Source organism: Mirounga leonina, unplaced genomic scaffold (genome assembly GCF_011800145.1).
Source record: "Mirounga leonina isolate KUSES-001 unplaced genomic scaffold, KU_Mleo_1.0 Mir_153, whole genome shotgun sequence".
In the NCBI taxonomy this organism is placed as follows: domain Eukaryota; kingdom Metazoa; phylum Chordata; class Mammalia; order Carnivora; family Phocidae; genus Mirounga; species Mirounga leonina.
Window position 1 is genome coordinate 19,224,572 of NW_023270387.1, and position 20,752 is coordinate 19,245,323.

Consider the following 20,752-nt stretch of genomic DNA (forward strand, 5'->3'; position numbering starts at 1 on the left):
ACAATTTTCCAATTTGCTTCTTTCTCTAATATAAAATCTTACTTGGATCAATAACTTAAGGTTTAAAATACGAAGCCAGAGAGTTATTTGAATTTTAAAACAAGAAGCCAAATTTAGAAGGAAGGCAAAGCACACTGAAAATTCAAACTCTAAACAGTAGTATGTTCTTAGTTACTATTTTTAACACTGGAGAAACATTCAGGCTAGTGCTTTTCCTCTCTGCTTTATTTTTCTCACTCTCAGGGCTACAAAACCTCAAAACAAACCTGAAAACAAAACACCCTCCCTAGAGGTGAAGTTACGTAGAAAACAGGGAGGGCCATGCTCTCCCTTGACTTGTTTCCCACAGCTACATGGGAATAATAAAACCTGCCTCACAAAATTGATGTCAAGGTCAAACGTCATGTTTTGCATGAAGGTTATTTGTAACATGGAAAAAGCAATATGGGAATCAGCTCAAGGATTAGAAGCAATACTAAACATGTAGATTGATGCCCATAGAGGATCAGACTTTTCATGTGGATTTTTACTTATCTTGGATCTTTTCTGCAAGCTTCCATCCTTGTTGAGTTGCTTTGCCTGACTCCCATTGGATTTGAAGGAAGAAATATGAAAAAATCCTGTTTGAAAGCAGGAAGAATTCCAGAGTTTCCATCTGTGTACCTAGGAGTCTTCTACTCTCTGCATGGATCCTTCTTTCCTTTCTGCCTTAAATCTCCCCAGTTATCAGTGTCCCATCTGGTGTCCTAAGTCTTAGTGTCTTCTGCATGTCTGCGATGCATGAGTCAGTGAGGGTGCACATCTCTGCCACCTGCCAGCCTCCACAATGCTGTCTTCATCTCTTTGTTACGGAGTGTGTAGATGATGGGGTTGAGCAAGGGAGTGATGACCGTGTAGAAGACAGCAACCACACCATCCAGGGGTTCCTGAGAACCAGGACGAAGGTAAATGAAGGTGCAGGGCACATAGTAAACAATGACAACAGTCAAGTGGGCGGCACAGGTGGAGAAGGCGTTGCGACGCCCATCGATGGACTGCATTCGCAGGATGGCGGCCACTATATACCCATAGGAAGTGAGGATAAGCATAAAGCAGGTGAGGGCCAGGAACCCAATGTCCACAAAAGTGACCAGCTCATTGATGGTGGTGTCAGCACAGGCTAGACGCAGCATGGCAGGAATGTCACAGAAGAAGTAGTCTACCCGGTTTGGACCACAGAAAGGCAGCCGGAATATGAAGCTTGTTTGGAAGAGTGAGTGGACGGTGCCTCCCAGCCAGGTGCCAAAAGCCAGGAAGTTACAGACATTGCGGGTCATAATGGTGGCATAATGTAAAGGCTTACAAATGGCCAGGAAACGATCATAAGCCATGAGCGTGTAGAGGAAGCATTCAGTACAGCCCAGGAAATGGAAAGAAAAAAGTTGGATTACACAGCCTCTGAAGGAGATAACCCTGCTATCCAAGAGAAAGCCAGCCAGCATCTTGGGGACAATGGCAGAGGAGATGGTCATGTCCAAGAAGGAGAGGTGACACAGGAACCAGTACATGGGGTGGTGGAGCTGGGTGTCCACCAAGACGGTGAGGATGATGAGCCCATTGCCAGAGACGGTGAGGGCATAGATGACTAGGAAAGCCAGGAAGAGTGGCACCGCCAGCTGTGGTGGGTGGTGCAGGCCCACCAAAATGAAGTGAGACACAGCAGTCTGGTTTCCACTGTGCATTTCCTTGCTGTTCACATCTGCCAGAAGAAGTAGCGGAAGGGAAAGCTCAAGGCCCATTAAATTCTGTAGGCATGGAACACATATTCTGTGTCATTCCCGAGCATGGACACAAAAGGGTCTCAGGAAGAGACAGATCATGCTCCAGCTCTTGTTCTTAATCATTCTGTCATCCCCACACCCAACCACCCCTCACCCCCACCCACCTGCCCAACCCTTGATTTTTGGAGTTCTGCTTGGTTCTGGGGAGCGATTGTTTTGTCCAAGGTTCTGTGACAGATTATGTGTATGTAATTCAGGAGACTGAAGGAAAGACCATACATAGAGCTCTTCATGTCGGGAAGAAGTACAGTCATATAAAGCCTAAATCAATCCATGAAGAAATGGCTATCCCATTGTTTTCCTCCACTTCGATCTCTGATCTATGGCATAATATCAGAGACATAAGTAACAGCTTATTTATTTAACAACATGAGAGTTGAAATTATATTTCCTAATGTAGATGTGCCCAATAAAAATCAGCATAGATTTTTAAGCATGCATTACTTGGGCCACACACTGAATGAAGTTGTAGGTAGAAATAACCATCTTCATCAACTGCATCTCAAAAATACACATGCCATTTTAAATTTTTCAAGATAATGAAGCAATACAAAATCTCATCCACAAGGCACCTGTTGTCATCTTTTCTCTCTGCTTCTGGATAAGTGCAGTCTATCTGTCAATCCATCCATCCATCCATCCATCCATCCATCCACCCACCCATCCATCTGTCCATTCACTAAGGAAACATGTATCTTAAGAGCATGGCCTCAGAGGTCAGACCAGAATTAACAATCCCAGCTTTTCCACTTATACTTGTTGGTAAACTTGGAAAAGCCATTTCCCCTTTCCTTGCTGAATTCTATTAGTGGGGACAATCATTGTGCCCATTTCATGGGATTGTTGTAAGGATTAAATAAAATCACCTGGTCCATAGCAGCACTCAGTCAACATCAGCTGTTATTTCCCACCAGCTATGTGGTGTGGTCCTCATTATTAGGCAAATTCAGTCATCGCCCTTGTGCCAGCTTTCTGGGGATTGAGCAGTTTCCTGGTCATGAGACTTCCCTTGTTAAACCTAGGAGCGTCCAGGGCAAACGGAGACAGGTGGTCACCCTCGGGAAGGTCTAAACCACATAGAAACTAAATAATCCCTCACTATAGAGCTATCAAATCTATTCTGAAAGAATTTCAGAGAAAATTCTTAGAGATTTCCCAGACTCTTCCTTGCTTACCAACCTTATTGGCACCAGAGCACCCAAGGGCAAGGTGTAAAATTACTGGCATGGCCTAGAGAACAAGGAGCTTTGTAATATGGTGTGGACTTATTTCTCCAGCCTCCCCTCTCTGTGCTCCATCCCACAAATTTGTGCTATGGCCAGACATTCTTTCCTGTTTCCTTTGACATCAGTCCCTTTAATCTAGAAGGGACTTGTTCTGCTGATGCCTGAAAATTTTCTACTCATCTTTCAAGATCTCATTCATGTGTGATCTACTAAGGAAAGCCTTTTCTCCCTTTCCCCCAAATGGTCACTCAGTCTTTGTAGCCTCCACAGTCCTTCATGTTTCCCTGGGCTCCCGAAGCATGCTGCAATTCACCCTCTGAGCGTCTGATTTCCCCCATTAGACTGTGAGCTCCAAAGGGACTTTGTCTCATTTTCTTCTCATCCTGTATTTGTGGCATATCTTGCACTGGAAGATTCTATTTTTTTTAAGGTATGTTTATTTATTTTAGAAAGAGAAAGAGAGAGAGTGGAAGGGAGGGGCAGAAGGAGAGAGAGACCCAGGCAGGCTCCACGCTGAGCCCAGAGCCCCACACCAGGCTTGATCCCACGACCCTGAGATCACGACCTGAGCCAAAACCAAGAGTTGGATGTTAACTGACTGTGCCACCCAGGCTCCCCTTGCACTGAAAAATTGAAAAATTCTTAAATCCTATTGAATAAATTCATTCTCTTCTGTCTGGATGTCCCTGTTATCTAGACACGGAATCCAGGATAATATCACTTAGGTCTTTTTATTTTATTTTATTTTTTTTAATTTTTTTTTAAAAGATTTTATTTATTTTTTAGAGAGCGAGCGAGAGAGAAACAGCATGAGAGGGGAGAGGGTCAGAGGGAGAAGCAGGCTCCCCGCTGAGCCGGGAGCCCAATGTGGGACTCGATCCCAGGACCCTGGGATCATGACCTGAGCCGAAGGCAGACGCTTAACCATCTGAGCCACCCAGGCACCCTTATCACTTAGGTCTTAATGTAGCTCCTGAAATCATAAGAATTCCAATACCGACTATCACTACTTACTAGTTACAGTATTTTGAACAAATCTCTTAATATCCTTAGTCTCAGTTTCTCCTCTGTTAAAAACACACACACACACACACACACACACAAAAGACAGAGAGAGAGAGGAGGTGGTGTAGATTCCCACCCAAAAAAAGAAATCGCAATCTCTCCCACATCCGTATCAATTCACATTTTAAATTTAGTTCTTACACATACAAGATCAATTTTCCTGCGAGCCCCAATTCCCTTTTGTTCTGTACTTTTTCTCTTGTCTCCCCACTGTCCTCCATCTCCATCTTCATTCATTTTTACAATTTCTTCTCTGTACATAGAAATAATAATTTCTCCCCTGGGAAAACCAAAATATTCTCTCTTTCCCCCATTAGAAACTAAAACTGCTCCAGTTACATGGTGTATACAATTTAGTCAGGATCACATGATATTATCAACAATCGATAGACTCATCTATGTGATGGGAAAAGAAGGAGTCTCCAGGCGCAGTCCTGGGGAAAAAGACGTTAGTACCCATATACTAGCGTTCTCTGGCCATTTCAAACCCTGGATGAGCTGAACTAGGCTTAAGCTAGACCCTGACTGAAACTCATCTGGGTCAGAAAACTAAGGCAATCCGGTGAGCAGAGCATAAAAGTCCTCCCCTCGCACCATGTATTTGTAAAGCACAGGCTGTTAGGAGATATTAGCTGTGCTCTCTGTTCCCAACACCTCTCACATACTTCTAATAAGTATGTGTCTCAGAAGAATTTCCATCACTCCACCTCTGCCTGCCTTCTGGAGTCTTCTCTGCTTACGGCTTCTACCTGGCTGTGACTCTGCCATGAGGCCATGGCCTACTGCTTGCTTCAGCTCCTTGCTTTGTGCTGTTTCTTGTGGAAGCCCCTTCTTGAGCTGGACGGGTTCCCTGGGCTCTCTGAGACGCCCCAGCTTGACTTCATCCCTGTGATCTTTCTGTACACTTCTCTGGGCGCATCCCTCCTCTTTGTAGCTTTGTTCAAAGGGTTGGCATCGATGTCCCTGGGCTTTGAGCTCTGGATCTCACTTTCTGGCAAGCAGCTTCTTCCTTCCTGTAGTCCCCATGGGGTGGGGGCCAACACTGACATCACTTCTGCTTCCCCCTTCAGGGGAATTAACTTGCATGAAATAAGGTGCAGTGGGGCTTTGTTAACAGCAAAATGTGAGCCAGGGCTCTTCCAGGAAGTCTACTTAGTTGCTAGTGGTGTCCCTGAAGCATAGGATCCTGCTGAGAGCAGGACCTGATCAGGAGTCAGGAAGGATCACGCCTCCTATTTCTCACTTGTAAATTGGAGATAATGTTGCCTTATCTGTTTATCCCATAGAAGTGTGGGGAGGGAATTTGAAAGAACTTTAAAGCCAAAGATGCTACATGAATGCCATATGTTAATTACCTAAAAGTGTCCTTTGAATTTCACTCAGCTTGAAAGAGTAAATTCCTAGGACAAACAACACTGTTTCAGGCAGAAATATCTTGATCATCCAATAGGCAAATTAGAGACTAAGCTAGATGGAGTATGTAATTTTGACAATCCCTTAAAAATCAAACACACTTGGGGGCACCTGGCTGGCTTAGCCTGCAGAACGTGTGACTCTGGATCTCGGGATTGTGAGTTCAAGCCCCACGTTGGGTGTGGAGCCTACTTTAAAAAAAAAAAAAGTCAAACACACTTAGAGCTAGAAGGCACTTTAGAGAAAGAATCTAGAGCACACCCCCATTTTAAACTTGAAAAAAAACCCTGCATTCTAAAGAGAATAGGACTTTTTCGAGGTGAAAGATTCTACTGCTTAGGTATTGGATAAAATCTATAAGTCTATATCAATATATGATAAGAAATCCCCCATGTATGAGAATAGAGGAACGTGTAATTCTGAAATAATGCTGGAAAAATATAGATCAATAAATATCTGTTGAAAACATTTTGTTTTCTAGCATGTGTCAATTATTTACCTTGAACCATTTTTAGTGTACAATTTTTATGTAACACGTTGTGAGACCCAGCTATGCACTTGGTCAATTTTTTGAATGAGCCATTCTCCACTTAAGAAATTATAAAAAGTCAACATCAGTTTATTAGTACATTTTCCTATTTTAAGGACATGAATTCCTAGTTTTTCTATACTTCCTCATGATACAGATTTAAAGTGAGATTTAGGGTTCTGCTGAGAGAGAATTCTACATATAGAGAGGAAGATGTAAGGAAGTTAAGACTCCAAACACCTCATCTTCCCCTGTCACAGGGAGCTTGTAAGTTCTCTGGTATCTCTGATGGGAATAAATATTTACTTAGAAAGAAACCAGGCAAAGGAACACTTGATTACAAACTGGGGCTTTGGTTCCAAATTCTGATGTGGATCCTTGGCCTTGGAATGTCAGGAAAGCCCTTTTATCTATATTAGGAAGCCTGAGTGGCTGTTTTTCTGCCCTACAGCTCCCTTTGCTTCCCATTTGATTTTCCTTATTGATGGGGCCATGGAAGGTCTTCCAGGAGGGGGTGACAATTTCAATGTAAGTAACAACTTACAGGGAGGGTCTGAGAACCTCCAATCTTCATATGTTTAAATAAAGAAGATACTGAAGCCCAGTGGCCTTCTATTACGATGATAAAATAATGCCTTATTTTGTTGTGGAGAATGGGATGAAACAGTAAAAAACAAAAACCAAACCCCACACACTTTGACTGTGGATTATTAACTATAATATCAGATGAACGTCCTAGTTTGCTAGTGCTCTCATGTAAAATTAGGGAATGAGAAAGGACAGAGTTCTGAGAAAAATGGAGTGGGTATGGTGGCAGGATTTGGATGGGGCAGTACCTGACTCCCCAACCCCACACTGAATCTCCCTACCCAGAAAAATCCCTCCTGCTCCATCTGGTGAGGCTGTTCTTGCCTTGCTTGGAGATCTAAAAGCCTCTCCTTCTAAGAGGAAGGAAGTTTTCCTCAGTCTCACACCTCAAATGCCCTTTCTCCCTCCCAGGCCACCACCACCTTCCCCGCATTAGTTTCAGTCAGGTGAAAATGAATTCCAAAAGAATCTGACCAAGGAGAAAAGACTGCCCTTAAACATTTGGATAAATTATCACTATGAGCCTTCCAGAAGTTCTGCAGGCATCGTGCTAGCTTGGTCAGATGACGGTAGCCTTACACCGTTTCCTTACTGATTGGTTGACTGATGCTTGGACTGCACAGTGGCTTGGACTGCATAGTGCAAGCGTAATGAAATGGTGACCAATCTCACAGCTCCAGATCTAGACGTGGTCTTGCTAGAATATACCTACACAGCCAATCAGCACAGCGGCACCTCCACCTCATAGAGACATCGCATTTGGAACAGTTTCCAAATACAAACTGGTGTACATAAAATATTTCCATATACAAAATACACACACACACACATATATAAATAATAATAAAACACAATACATGTAACCATGATCCAATTTCGGAATAAAATGCTACAAGAACCACTGTAGCATCTTTGTCCTTTTCTTCCATGGCATCCTCTGCTCTCCCCATGAGAGATAATAACTGTCCTGAATTTCTATTACCTTTTCCCTTGACTTTCTTTTGTCAGTTTACCAAATATGTATTCATTTCTATTTTGTATTTCAAATAAATGGAATCATACAGCAGTATTCTTACCTAAAAGTTATGTTTTTGAGACTCACCGATTTTCATGGCTGTGGTTAATTCACCTTTTTTTTTTTTTTTTTACCTCTGTGGTATCTGTTTTATGAATAAAATACATTTTTCTTCTCTCTCTCCTTTCACATTGTTCTCTTTCCAAAAACTCTTGAGTTGTGCACGTTTTTTTGCTACATGTAAGCAGAGCTGCTAAGGATATGTTTATACATGGTAGGAAGCACACATGTACAAAATCTAGGTAGGTCCCTGGAGAGGGTCTGCTGGACCACGCAAAGTGCAGATCTGTACCTTTGTTGGAGATCTCGAGTCCACACCAATATTCACATTAACTAGGAGCTAAGAGAGCTTGTGGGGTCCACATTCTTGCTAGTATATATTATGTTCAGAGTTGATTTTTTTCCAATCTTGAAAGCGTGAAATTATATGTTATTGTAGTGTTAATATGCATTTCCCTGATTACTAAGGAAGTTGAGCATGGTTTCTTTGCTTTTTCAACCTTTCTTCTTTTCCCATTTCTCTGAAAAGCCCATATGCTTTTACCTATTATATTTATTTGTTTCCTTTATTTCTTGATTTATATATTTTTCCATAATACAACTACAGGTACTTTTTGTTTCCCACTTAGTTTATGTGTAGTAAATATACTCAAAGTGTAACTTAGCTGTTCTCTGTCTTTATAATGTCTTTTGATAATTCAACCACATCAAAATTGAGAATTTCTATTTAATTATTTTTGTGTCTTTTAAAGAGAAATCCTTCCCTACACTTTGTATAGATTTACTGAAAGCTAATTTTTTAAATTTTTTTTAAAAGATTTTATTTATTTATTTGACAGAGAGAGACACAGTGAGAGAGGGAACACAAGCAGGGGGAGTGGAAGAGGGAGAAGCAGGCTTCCCGCGGAGCAGGGAGCCCGATGCGGGGCTTGATCCCAGGACCCTGGGATCATGACCTGAGCCAAAGGCAGACGCTCAACGACTGAGCCACCCAGGCGCCCCTGAAAGCTAATTTTTTATCACATATGTAACAGGTGTAGTTTTGGATCATGATTTTTGTGTAACAATTTCATTGTAGTGACTTGTTCACTCACAAACACACAGGATATTATGCTGGTTAACAATACTGGTGACCTCATGCTAATAGGAGCTGGTGTGTGGGAAATAGAAGATAGCCCAGGTGTCCTGCAAATTCCTATGTGTACTGTACCATGGGAGTAAAACCTATGGAAACAAACTGCCACCTCAGTGACATTTCCGGTCATCTAGTTGCCTTGTGGTGAGTTAGGCTAGTCCACAAACTCTGGTCCAATTTGATAATGTTCAGCAATGTCAGCTTGTACTGTGCTCAAGTTTCTTTTATTTCATTTTACTCCTGAAGTACCAAATAAGTAATTCCGAGGATCTATGTGACAGACTGACATAGGACGAAGGACACGACGTCCCCTAGTGTCCTATTTCCACATGGGGGGAGGGCTCTCCAGGGTTTCATTTTCTTGGCGCACTACGTGATGAAAAATATCTGGCCTGTCATATGACACAAAACTGTAGAATTACTGGCTTTTATCCCCTGCTGAAAAATATTTGCACTATCACATAAGGCAGTAATATTTCTACTCTGCCCTCTTCCTTACCCAGACAGTGAATCTAGGGAATTCCATGGGAAGCCCTGCATATGACTACATCCAGACATAAGAATGAATCATAAATGGTTAAGCGTCTGCCTTCGGCTCAAGTCATGATCCCAGGGTCCTGGGATCGAGCCTCACATCGGGCTCCTGGCTCAGCGGGGAGCCTGCATCTCCCTCTCCCTCTGCCTCTCTCCCTGCTCATGCTCTCTCTCTCCCTCTCTGTATCTCTGTGTGTCAAATGAATAAATAAAATATTAAAAAAAAATTAAAAAAAAAGAATGAATCATAAATGACTGAAGCATATGTTGGCAAGATCCAAAATATGGTTTTGTCTTGCAGAAACAATGGTGTGATTCACCCCATTGGCAACACTGACATGCTGAGTGTCCTGATAAGACAAATGTGTTGAAGAAGACAGAAGTCCTTAATGTTAGCTATTCCCTCATAACCAGTTACAGAATAAGTCTTGTATTTTCTAGGCGTATTTCCACATCACTTTCATATGTGTGTGTTTCCATGTTTTATCCCCCCCCCCCATTCAGTCCATTATTATATCTAAGATGCATTCATGGTAATTTTACTGTTTTGTCCATAGGGCACATGATGTCGAGTTAGACTTGCCTCAGAAGCAATGATAGATTTGGATCTGGATGGAATAAATGGTGATGTATCAGAATGGCTCCCTGTGTGAAGGGAGTAACACGAGGAATACAGTCGTGCTGTGGTAGGTGCTGACATTGTGTGTGTGTAAGTAGGCAGGGAAGGATGTAGACAGATGGTGTGTGGTCAATGCGGTGGACAGTCATGGATCTTTACTGGCATACTTATTTGTTCATATATTTTGGCTGTGTATCATTTAAACCCTCTTCCTGTAAGTGGGGCTGCATTTTGCTGTAGAAACAATACCAGATGCTTTCCCATTCCCTCCAGCAAATGTGGAACATGGACATGGGATCTAGACTTGACCAATAAGATATATCAACTTAGACTTTGGGTCAGAAACAAGGGCAACAAAAGGCACATGTAAGAGAGGATGATTCAGAGGATGGCCATGACAGGATTAACAACACAGAGATTTGAAAGGCAGGGTGACAGCATCCTGCAGTGTGTTAAAGGATTCATGCCTGGGGTGGTGGTAAGCTGTTGTGGACTGGAGCCCTCCTTGGAGACATCAGTGGACATGACTACATATTCATTAGCAGGATTTTACAATAATTCTGCCTGGCTTTCCAGTTTCTTGTTCCTGTTCCTTTTCCAACTTTGATTCTTTGGCTTTCTAAGTGTTGGTTACATGAGTGCCTTTGTGAGGGGAGAATGTGTTTCAACTGAAATATAAATTTTTGTTTAGCTTGTTTTTTTACTTAAAATTATAATGTTGACATCCCTACAGGTCAGTAGAACAAGATCCAATTCTTTCATATTCTGGTTGTTATAAATACAATAATGTAATGAGACTATATAATATATGTTATATTATTATTCTCATCTTTATAAAATTTTTGTTTGTTTTTCACACCACCACTTCTCAACTCCAGATTAATAACCTCATTTATATCCTTCTACTCCTTTCTCTATGTCCCTGTAATATACAGTTTGTGTTGATTTGCTTTACACAAATGAGACAATGTTAACCATATTTCTGTGCATCATGTTCCCTCCCCCATTGAAAATATCCCATGAAAGCCCCCCAGAGTTAACTGATGTGGTTGTAATTCAATTTTTCAGCAGCTGCTTAAGATTTCATGATGTAACAACAACAGGATTTATTCTTTCTAGCGTTTTTCACTTGGTTCAGTTGTTTTTCCACTAGAAACCATGTATCAACACACATGTTTGAATGAAGACAGTATACCCTGGTGCTTTTATAATCACGAATAGATTCCTGGAGCAGAATTACTGGAATTAAGAGTGTACATAATCTTAAATTCAATAACTCCTGTCATATTGCTTTCCTAAAGAAGGCACTGTAACTATACAGATTTGTACCAACACTATGGGGGATGAATTTTTTCTTTCATCCAAGCCAGCAATATTAATATTAATATTAATAACTTGAATTAATTATCTTAATTTGTAAAAGTCCTGACAAACCAATGAGAAGACTATTACCTCAAAACAAAGAAATCAATACAGTTCATGAAAAGCTTATTTACAAATCAAGAACTACTTAAATATATTAAGTGTTTACACATGCTTATAAGAGCATAAAAGTTATGACAGCATTGCAATCTATTATGTATACAGCTGGGAAATAATTATGTATACTTAACTATTTCCTTCAGCAAAGAAACTCTAAACAATAAAAAAAGTTTGGAAATTTAGATGTTTTAAACACAGCTTAAAAAGATGGTGGAAGAGAGTTGCATTGAGATGGAGAGTGGGGACAGGTGGTGACCGTTTCTGAATCCTGGACAATTTTAAGTTGAGAGACAGCAGTTGTGTGTTTATGTGCATCACTATTGCGGGAAAAGGGTAACTGGGTCCTCCTTTCTTCCTCTTAGGTATAAATACTAGTTTCAGAAAGACATGAACTCCTCTCAGGAGGGTTTAAAAAGCAAACACAGTGGGAAATATATGTATGATTATTAAAAACCTTTCATTAGTTTCTTCTTGTTTTTCTGCTCATCAAGGAACCTATAGACCCAAGAGGAATCTATTCCCTGAGACACTAAATCAAGTTAATTTCCTACCCATAGAGCCATGTTTCCATTCCCTGAATTTCAAATAGTTGGGTCCTTGGATAGAAATGAACCACTCTCACCAAAGAATCACTGTTTTTTTAGTAATAACTTGCAAACTACTGCCTCAACATAGATAGTGAAAAATTTGAAGAAAAAAACCAGATGAGTTTTATACTGAAATGAATCATATACTGTAAGGTGAGTTCTTAAAATGGTAGATTTCTCTTAGTCTTCCTGCTCTCCCTCTTGAACTTCCACTGAGAGATAAGATGCTTGGGCATTGTTAGCCATCCTTCTACATTGGATTATCCAGTCTCATGTTTTCACTATCTCTGTCTATGTCTCTCTGTCTCTCTCCGTCTCCCATCTCTGTCGGTCTGTCTCCTCTCTCTCTTTCTCTCTGTCTCTCTGTCTCTCTCTGCACACACACACAATTATTAATTAAAGGCCTACAAATAGGGACCAAATTGCTGCAGCATGGGCAAACAAGTCGAACATTGACACCTCTAATCAATAGTCCTGCCTTAAATCTCAGGCTACTTTGCAATTCCCCTGATGAAAAGGTTCATATTTCACCTAATCTGAATATGAAGATATCCTGGGTATGAGATCCTGCTGGTAAAGTAGAAATTTCAGATACATTTGTACTATTTTTTAAATTCTGATATCCATACAGGTGATTACGATAATTCTGTCTCTGTTATTCTCCTTTTGAAAAATATACCTTGAGATTTTTTTGTATATTTGTTTGTATAATTGACACACAATGTTACATTAGTTCCAGTGTACAACATAGTGACTCAACTTCTCTGTACTTTATGCCCCTCTCACCGCAAGTGCATCTACCATCTGTCACTATACAACACTGTGACAATACCATCGACTGTAGTTCCTATGCTGTGCCTTCATGCCCATGGCTTATTCATTCCATACCTTGAAGCCTGAACCTCCCACTCCCCTTTACCCATGAAAATTACAGCTTAGATGTAGCTTAAGCCACATTGTCTAGACACAGGATACATTTTGTCTAAGCTTTGCTGAGAACAGAGATCCTGGCTTCTCCCATATTGTGGAGCCGGTTTCAATAGTCTTCCCTCAAAGAATAATTAATAATGATCATGAACTCAAGACTAATTTGGATTAAATAAAAAACTTCAATTCTGTCTCACTTTTCATTGTACAGAAGCCCAACTTTTCTTGACATCAAGCTGGTGATATCCTTTCCTCTGATGTTGGTTCTGTTCTTCCTGTCTCAGGTAGTAGGTCTTAAATAAGAGCCATACACTTGAGGGAGATGTCTTCTCTTATAAGGGCATTGTCTGAATTTATGAGTATGAGTGGAAGATGGAGGGAGGGATATTATCTCTAACAAAGCCAAATTAGCCTAAATATCTAGATATTTAGGATAGAAGGATATATGTTAGAAAACTGCCAGTGGATTCTGTTTGGGAGAACAGGTATGACTTTTATGTTCTTAGAGCCTCATAAAATCCATTATGTAAGCTTACATATGTAAGTCTAGTGTAAGAGAAGCATGGAGACAGCAGTGTACAAGGCTGGTATTCTGAATGATATGGGAGATAACTGGTCTCATATCATAGAGGTGAGATTCTCACCTTCTCTGAGGGAACTCCCATTATAAGCAGGTGGTGGTTGTAGTGAGAACCAGTCCCAATACCAGCGATGAAATCTTCCTCAAAGATCTAGCTTTGAAACTGAGAAGTCTCTACAACACAAAGAGAATTTATTCCTCCACCCATTCCCCCTCTCTATGGATAGATAGTTAGATAGATGGTAGATAGATGATAGATAGATAGATAGATAGATAGATAGATAGATAGATAGATAGATAGGCAATTCTGTATCACAAGATAACAATTTTGTATGATTCATTATCATTTCTTGTGAAGTTCTCAACTGTCAAACACTTTACTATGGACTTCATTTAGTAGTTAGTTCTAGCTGGTATTACTACTACCAAGTTACATATGAGGACCCCAGAGAATTATTCAGGTACTGAGGACTTTTGGTGTGCAGCCCTATCAGCAATTAAATTCTTGGTTCTTTAAGTCACCCCATAAACTCTGGAGAGAGAATAGGATTCCAAAAGCACCCCCTGCCCCAACTGCTGCCCCCCTGGTATACACTCCTTGCTGAATTGCCTCCCCTTGAGTGTGGGTGAGACTTGTGACTGTGATGGGATATCTCCTTTGATGCATTCGGTTACATCAACTTTGTCACAGCGAACTGGAGACAGATTCTCCTATTGGCTTTAAAAAACTAAGCTGCCACGTTATCAGAGGTGGTTAGGACCTGAGGGTGGGCTCTAAAGCTGAGAGGGATGATCCCTGCTAACAGCCACCAAGAAAGACGGACACCTCAGTCCTGCAAGGAACTGAATTTTGCCAACAATCTCCATAGGCTTGGAAGAGAAACCCAAGCCTCAGATGAGATTCCAGACTGAGCTGATGTCTTGATATCAACCTTAAGCCAAACACTCAGCTCACCTGACTCAAACACTGTAAGAATGGAAATTTGCATTGTTTTATGCTGCTAAGTCTGTGGTCATTTATGATATATAACTAGAGATTTATTAATACAATGGATTTCTAGGACTTTCTCCTACATATATCTGGGTGTTCCTCTACTTGTGCATGCATATGTTTCTGTGTGGGCATGAGAGAGAGAGAGAGAAAGAGAGAGAGAGGAACAAAGAAGAAGATGATGAAATCATTCTATCATCTTTACCAAATACGTTTCATAACAAGCAAAATTGAGTTTAACTCTAGAATTATCTACCATGAATGATGCAGTTGCCACATGAAAATGGTGTTCAGTTTTCAATTAACTACTGGGTGCTCTCTCTATTCCCACAGAGAGAGACACATGAAACTCGTGGAAAATGACAAACGTGAGCCTCGTCACAACGTTCTTTCTCATGGGGCTTCCCCATGCACCAGCACTGGACATCCCCCTCTTGGGAATCTTCTTGGTGATTTATGTACTCACTGTGGTGGGGAACCTCCTCATCTTGCTGGTGATCAAGGTGGATTCCCACCTCCACACCCCCATGTACTACTTCCTGACCAACCTGTCCTTCATTGACATGTGGTTCTCCACGGTCACCATGCCCAAAATGCTGATGACCTTGGTGTCCCCAGGAGGCAGGGCGATCTCCTTGCACAGCTGTGTGGCCCAGCTCTACTCCTTCCACTTTCTGGGGAGCACCGAGTGTTTCCTCTACACAGTCATGTCCTATGACCGCTACCTGGCCATCAGTCACCCGCTCAGGTACGCCAGCATGATGAGAGGGAGGACGTGTGCCCTCCTGGCCACCAGCACGTGGCTCAGTGGCTGTCTGCACTCTGCTGTCCAGACCACACTGACATTCCATTTGCCCTACTGTGGACCCAGCCAGATCCAGCATTACTTCTGTGATGCCCCTCCCATCCTCAAGCTGGCCTGTGCGGACACCTCCATGAACGAGATGGTGATCTTCGTCAACATTGGGGTTGTAGCCTCGGGCTGCTTTCTCCCGATAGTGCTGTCCTATGTGTCCATCACCTGTTCCATCCTGAAGATCCGCACCTCAGAGGGGAGACACAGAGCCTTTCAGACCTGTGCTTCCCACTGCATTGCGGTCCTTTGTTTCTTTGTTCCCTGTGTTCTCATTTACCTGAGGCCAGGCTCCCGGGATGCTGTGGATGGGGTTGTGGCAGTTTTCTACACGGTGCTGACACCCCTTCTAAACCCTGTGGTGTACACCCTGAGGAACAAGGAAGTGAAGAAAGCTCTGTGGAAGCTTATAGACATAGTAACATATTCCCGGAGCAAATAAACACTAGAAAGTAGATATGCTCATTTTTCTAAAAAAACACTAATATAACTTACGCATCAACATGCAACATATTACATGTGTGTTTCTCAGTGTTAAGTGTTCTCCAAAACCATCCACTCAGAAATATTTGTTTCATGGATTTTCTGAGGAATTTTTAAAATCGGAATTAAATTTTATTGATGATGAGCTTGCTTAAATTTTGGTCTATCAAATTTTTCTCTGTGTTTTTTTTTATCTTTTTGTTCCATTTTACTGAGCTACAGTTCACATATAATATTGTTTTGCCTTCTTAAAAATTATGTATTGTGCTTGGAACTCAGACACAAGGGTTGTTTTATTCATATACCTAAGTTTATAATATGCTTTTTAAAATTTTTTCCTGAAGGCTTATGTACACAACTTGGGAGTTACACTCCTGGGCATAGTGTCCAAGGAGAGCCTCAAATATCAGAGTCACTTACTCATGGTTACAGTGTGACTGCCTTCTCAGTCTGTTAGTGGCTGTGTGTGTGTGGGTCCCAGTGTGATCACTCCTCTTTCTGGCATATTTCTGGCATATTGTGACCATGTTAATTGTTCCAACATTGAAAGGGTTCTTTTTTTTTAAGATTTTATTTATCTATTTGAGAGAGAGAGAGACCAAGTTGTGGGAGGAAGAGCAGAGGGAGAGGGAGAAGCAGGCTCCCCGCTGAGCAGGGAGCCCAATGTGAGGCTCAATCCCAGGACCCTGGATCATGACCTGAGCCGAAGGCAGACACTTAACTGACTGAGCCAGCCAGGCACCTCTGAAAGAGTTCTCTAAGCTCTGAGCAGCTCCTTAACTCTCTCGGTGGGTCTGCCAGGATGGGCTATGGAGCTGACATGCTCCTCTCAGGAACTGACAATCGCCTCCTTGCCAGACCCCTGCTGTTTCCCAGGCTGGGTGAGGCAGAGCAGGAGGAAGGTAAGGACAGGAACCACTAGTCTCCATCACATATTCTGACCTTGATTTCCAGAGCTACCTGACCAGATGTCCACAGTAAGCACCGAACCATTTGACATTGGATTCTTTTACCACAGCTGGTGGTGGCTGGTCATCTGCCCAAGGAGCTCTTGTACCTACCATCTTAGGGTCTTGGAAGTCTAGCTGCACCAAATTATAAGCTGCTTTGGAACCAGAACACCCCACATTGCAGGCTGGGGCCAATGATGTTTCCTATGTAGAAGGTAGAAAAATGAAAATATCTTTAAGTAACCTGTTCATGGGACTTCAACATTTCTTTTATAAATCAGAAAAAAAGTCTAAAGAGGACAAAAGACCCTGAAAATACCCATTTAATAGCTACATGGCCCATACTTGTGGGCATCCACATAGAATGGATGAAATGCTATACTTGCACCCAAACAAAAACAAATTTGGCTCAAATAACTTTGGAAATAATTTTATGCTCTTTACTTCAATTTTCCATCTCAGAAATGACCCTCTCTCAAAATACTGTTATGAAGATTAAATGATTGTTTATAAGTGGTTTGAGTGATACTGATTCATAATAAATTCTTTTTTAAAGATTTAATTTATTCATTCAGAGAGAGAGAGGGTGAGAGAGCATGAGCGGGATGGGGAGGAACAGAGGGAGAGGGAGAAACAGGCTCCCCACTGAGCCGGGAGCCCAACATGGGGCTCCATCCCAGGACTCCAAGACCATGACCAGAGCCAAAGGCAGACGCTTAAAGTACTGAGCCACCCAGGCAGTAAATTCTCAAAGATCTAAGGTTCAAATCTGGGGCCACCAGTCAGACAGCCTGATTCTCAGAATCATTCTCTTCATAAATTCTGTCTATGATCCCAGACACCAAAATAGTATATTTTTTTAAGATTTTATTTATTTGACAGAGAGAGACACAGCGAGAGAGGGAACACAAGCAGGGGAAGTGAAGAAGGAGAAGCAGGCTTCCCGCTGAGCAGAGAGCCCAATGCAGGGCTCAATCCCAGGACTCTGGGATCATGAACTGAGCCAAAGGCAGACATTTAACGACTGAGCCACCCAGGGGCCCCAAAAATAGTGTTTTTGAAAATACATGAATGTTGCTTTCTTTAAATCACCTTACAGATAATAAATTTAATCTAGCTAATTATGGACAATGTGATCATTCTGATTCATTAGCTATTTTAATAAATTTGCTACCCCTATATTTACTAGTTTTTAAGGAATTTATAGGAAAGTATCTGAAATATTAAAATTATAATGAATTAAGTTATTCTAGAATAATTCAGAAGCAAACACAGTAACATTATTGAGCTTGGGATATGCTAGACACTTTATAAGTTTATCATTACAAGAACCCTACAAGATAGGTTATCCTACTATAAAAAATGAGAAAATGAAGGCCGGTTAGATAGCCTGATAAAGTCACACACTAGTAAGGAATATGGTCAAGGTTTAATTTCAGACTATCTGGCATCAAAGCCCATGGTGTTAAATTCTACTGTATTATTATGATCACTAATTTCAGAAACTTTCCATTTTGGGGGGAGCAGAGCAATATCAATTAACATCAGTAATTATTGGAATAACAAAACACAGATCTTTGAATAGTTATGTGTATTTTATAACAGAAATGTGGGGTTTTGTTAGAAACTACATTTCCCCCCGTAGACTATGAAAAGCACATGATCTACTCTACCTCCACAGAAGTGAGATTGCAAATGTGTCATCCCGTGGTATGGGGATGTTTCCTTATGTGTTCCACATGAAGCTGTGGATTCCTCTGGGAAAAATACTGTCATAGTCCCATAGTGTCCACCGACATCAATCTTGGTGTGATTTCTTTAGAATATTCTCCCTGCTACAGACCCTTTCTATTTCCAAACATTTACTTTTTGAGGCACCCGACTTCTGATCCACACTCATAATATTAGGTATCATTCCTAAACAGATGCCACCCCTTTCCCTCCATGCTGTTCCTATTTCCAAGTTCAAGTCCCTGATAACTTGTTTCTTTGGTATTTCCATTTGGAGATCACATCAAACTTCCTATGTCTACACCAAAACCTTTTTTCCTTCTTCCTCAACATTTGTCTCTCTGTGGTATGATCGGCACAACAAAAGTAACCCTGAAACTTGGAAGTTCTTCCCATTGTCTCTGCTCACACATTTCTTCTTCATGTAATTGGAAAAGGGGTAAAAGAAGAAATAGAGAAAGAGGACAGAGGTAGGATGGCATGAAGAAATTCCAGAAAATAAAGAAGAATGTTGGATAATTTTAATACTTCAATAATGAATCCTTTACATTATCAAATAATAATTGGGACACCTTATTTTGTAAATACTTCATTGAGTTGTTAATATGCTCCAAGAGCTATTAGTACTGTTTTCAAAAGGGGAAAATAAAAAAGAATAAAATACTGGAGAATTGATGTTTACATTCCACATGGGGAACAATGAAATCTGAGCAAATGTCTCATCACATTGTGCCACATTTTAATGTATTCTCCTGGGTTTCTCCTCAAAATAGCAGCTCTGGAGTATAGAACTTCTCCACTGAAGGGGCGCCTGGGTGGCTCAGTTGGTTAAGCAACTGCCTTCGACTAAGGTCATGATCCTGGAGTCCCGGGATCGAGTCCCGCATCGGGCTCCCTGCTCCGCGGGGAGTCTGCTTCTCCCTCTGATCCTCCCCTCTCATGCTCTCTGTCTCCCATTCTCTCTCTCAGATAAATAAATAAAAAATCTTAAAAAAAAAAAAAAGAACTTCTCCACTGAAGCTCGTTATTAGTGGTGCTGTTCCCCTTTTAACTTGAATTTTGAAAATATGGCTTGGTCATAGCATGATGTGTCTGATTGATTCCTTGAAGCTAAATTTTCTGAGTTCACTAGTGGTTGAGAACTGTCTATATTATAGAAGTCGTAGCTGAGTTATAAGAGGTAAATAACTAATATAGAAAAAATCAGGCTCAAATCCAGAATGAATGGGGTGACTTTTATAATGATCCCAATGCTGAGGCTTGTTCATTCACTCGTGCTTTCTCAAATAATTAATCAATGCAGTAATTCCTTCAACAATTTAAATTAGGTGACTCCTATATTTAAGCCACAGGGAATACAGGGTATCAAGACAGTATCTGTGTTCCAGAACTCCAGAGTCCAATGGGAAACACCTAAGTAGACAAATGAATCTTACAATGTCCTAATGTATATATGGGGTGCTACAGTAAACAACATGACATCTAACACAGATTAGGTAGTAGAGTGAATTACCACCTGAAAATAAAGAAAATAACATATCCAGATGACAAACACTTGCTTCAACCACATAACTCATAATAATTAGTACATATAGAGTATGAATAATACAAAGGTGATTTCAGTGATTCACAGAGCTTCTGTTTTCCAGGCCAAAGCATATTGCATGTTGAATCTTTTAGTTCTAACAAGAAGAACATTTGGACACAAGAGACTAAACCCAAGGCTTTTCACATTTCTTTTTATTGTCTGAAAAATCTCTGTATCCAAACCATGCATACATGTTGACCAGGACCTGCCCCCACCCAACCACAAGAAGGCCAGAAGAAGGTGTAATCCTACCATGTCCCTGAGGTAGAGATGAGGAAGTATTAGGTGGGCTGCACTAAGTCTGACTAAGGTCTAACTCAAATGTTTGCAATGTGACCCTATTTTTCTCACTGTGGGTAAAATGAAGACAATAGCATATCTCCTCCTCTTTGGTAGAATGGTAGAACTCATTTTCAAAATAAGTATTAGGGTCATATCCTTATTCAAAGTTATCTCTATCAAACTATTTTCAGGGACCTTGTTCTCATGTTTGGATACCCATACTAGCAAAGTGACCAGGGGCATACATATTAGATCAAATAGGCCTTGGTGAAACCCTACAGATTTGGTATCACT

The 20,752-nt window shown here is 41.0% G+C and overlaps 2 protein-coding genes across 2 annotated transcripts; one reads left to right on the top strand and one right to left on the bottom strand.

The window, feature by feature from the left end:
• Nucleotides 1-785: 785 nt before the first annotated feature.
• Nucleotides 786-1,908, bottom strand: LOC118013094 (olfactory receptor 10G6). The gene has a single exon (XM_035008744.1). The coding sequence runs from the start codon at nucleotides 1,776-1,778 to the stop codon at nucleotides 786-788; it is 993 nt and encodes a 330-aa protein (XP_034864635.1). The 5' UTR covers nucleotides 1,779-1,908.
• Nucleotides 1,909-14,930: 13,022 nt separating this feature from the next.
• On the top strand, nucleotides 14,931-15,866 carry LOC118013095 (olfactory receptor 10G9). The gene has a single exon (XM_035008745.1). The coding sequence runs from the start codon at nucleotides 14,931-14,933 to the stop codon at nucleotides 15,864-15,866; it is 936 nt and encodes a 311-aa protein (XP_034864636.1).
• The last annotated feature ends 4,886 nt before the right edge of the window (nucleotides 15,867-20,752 follow it).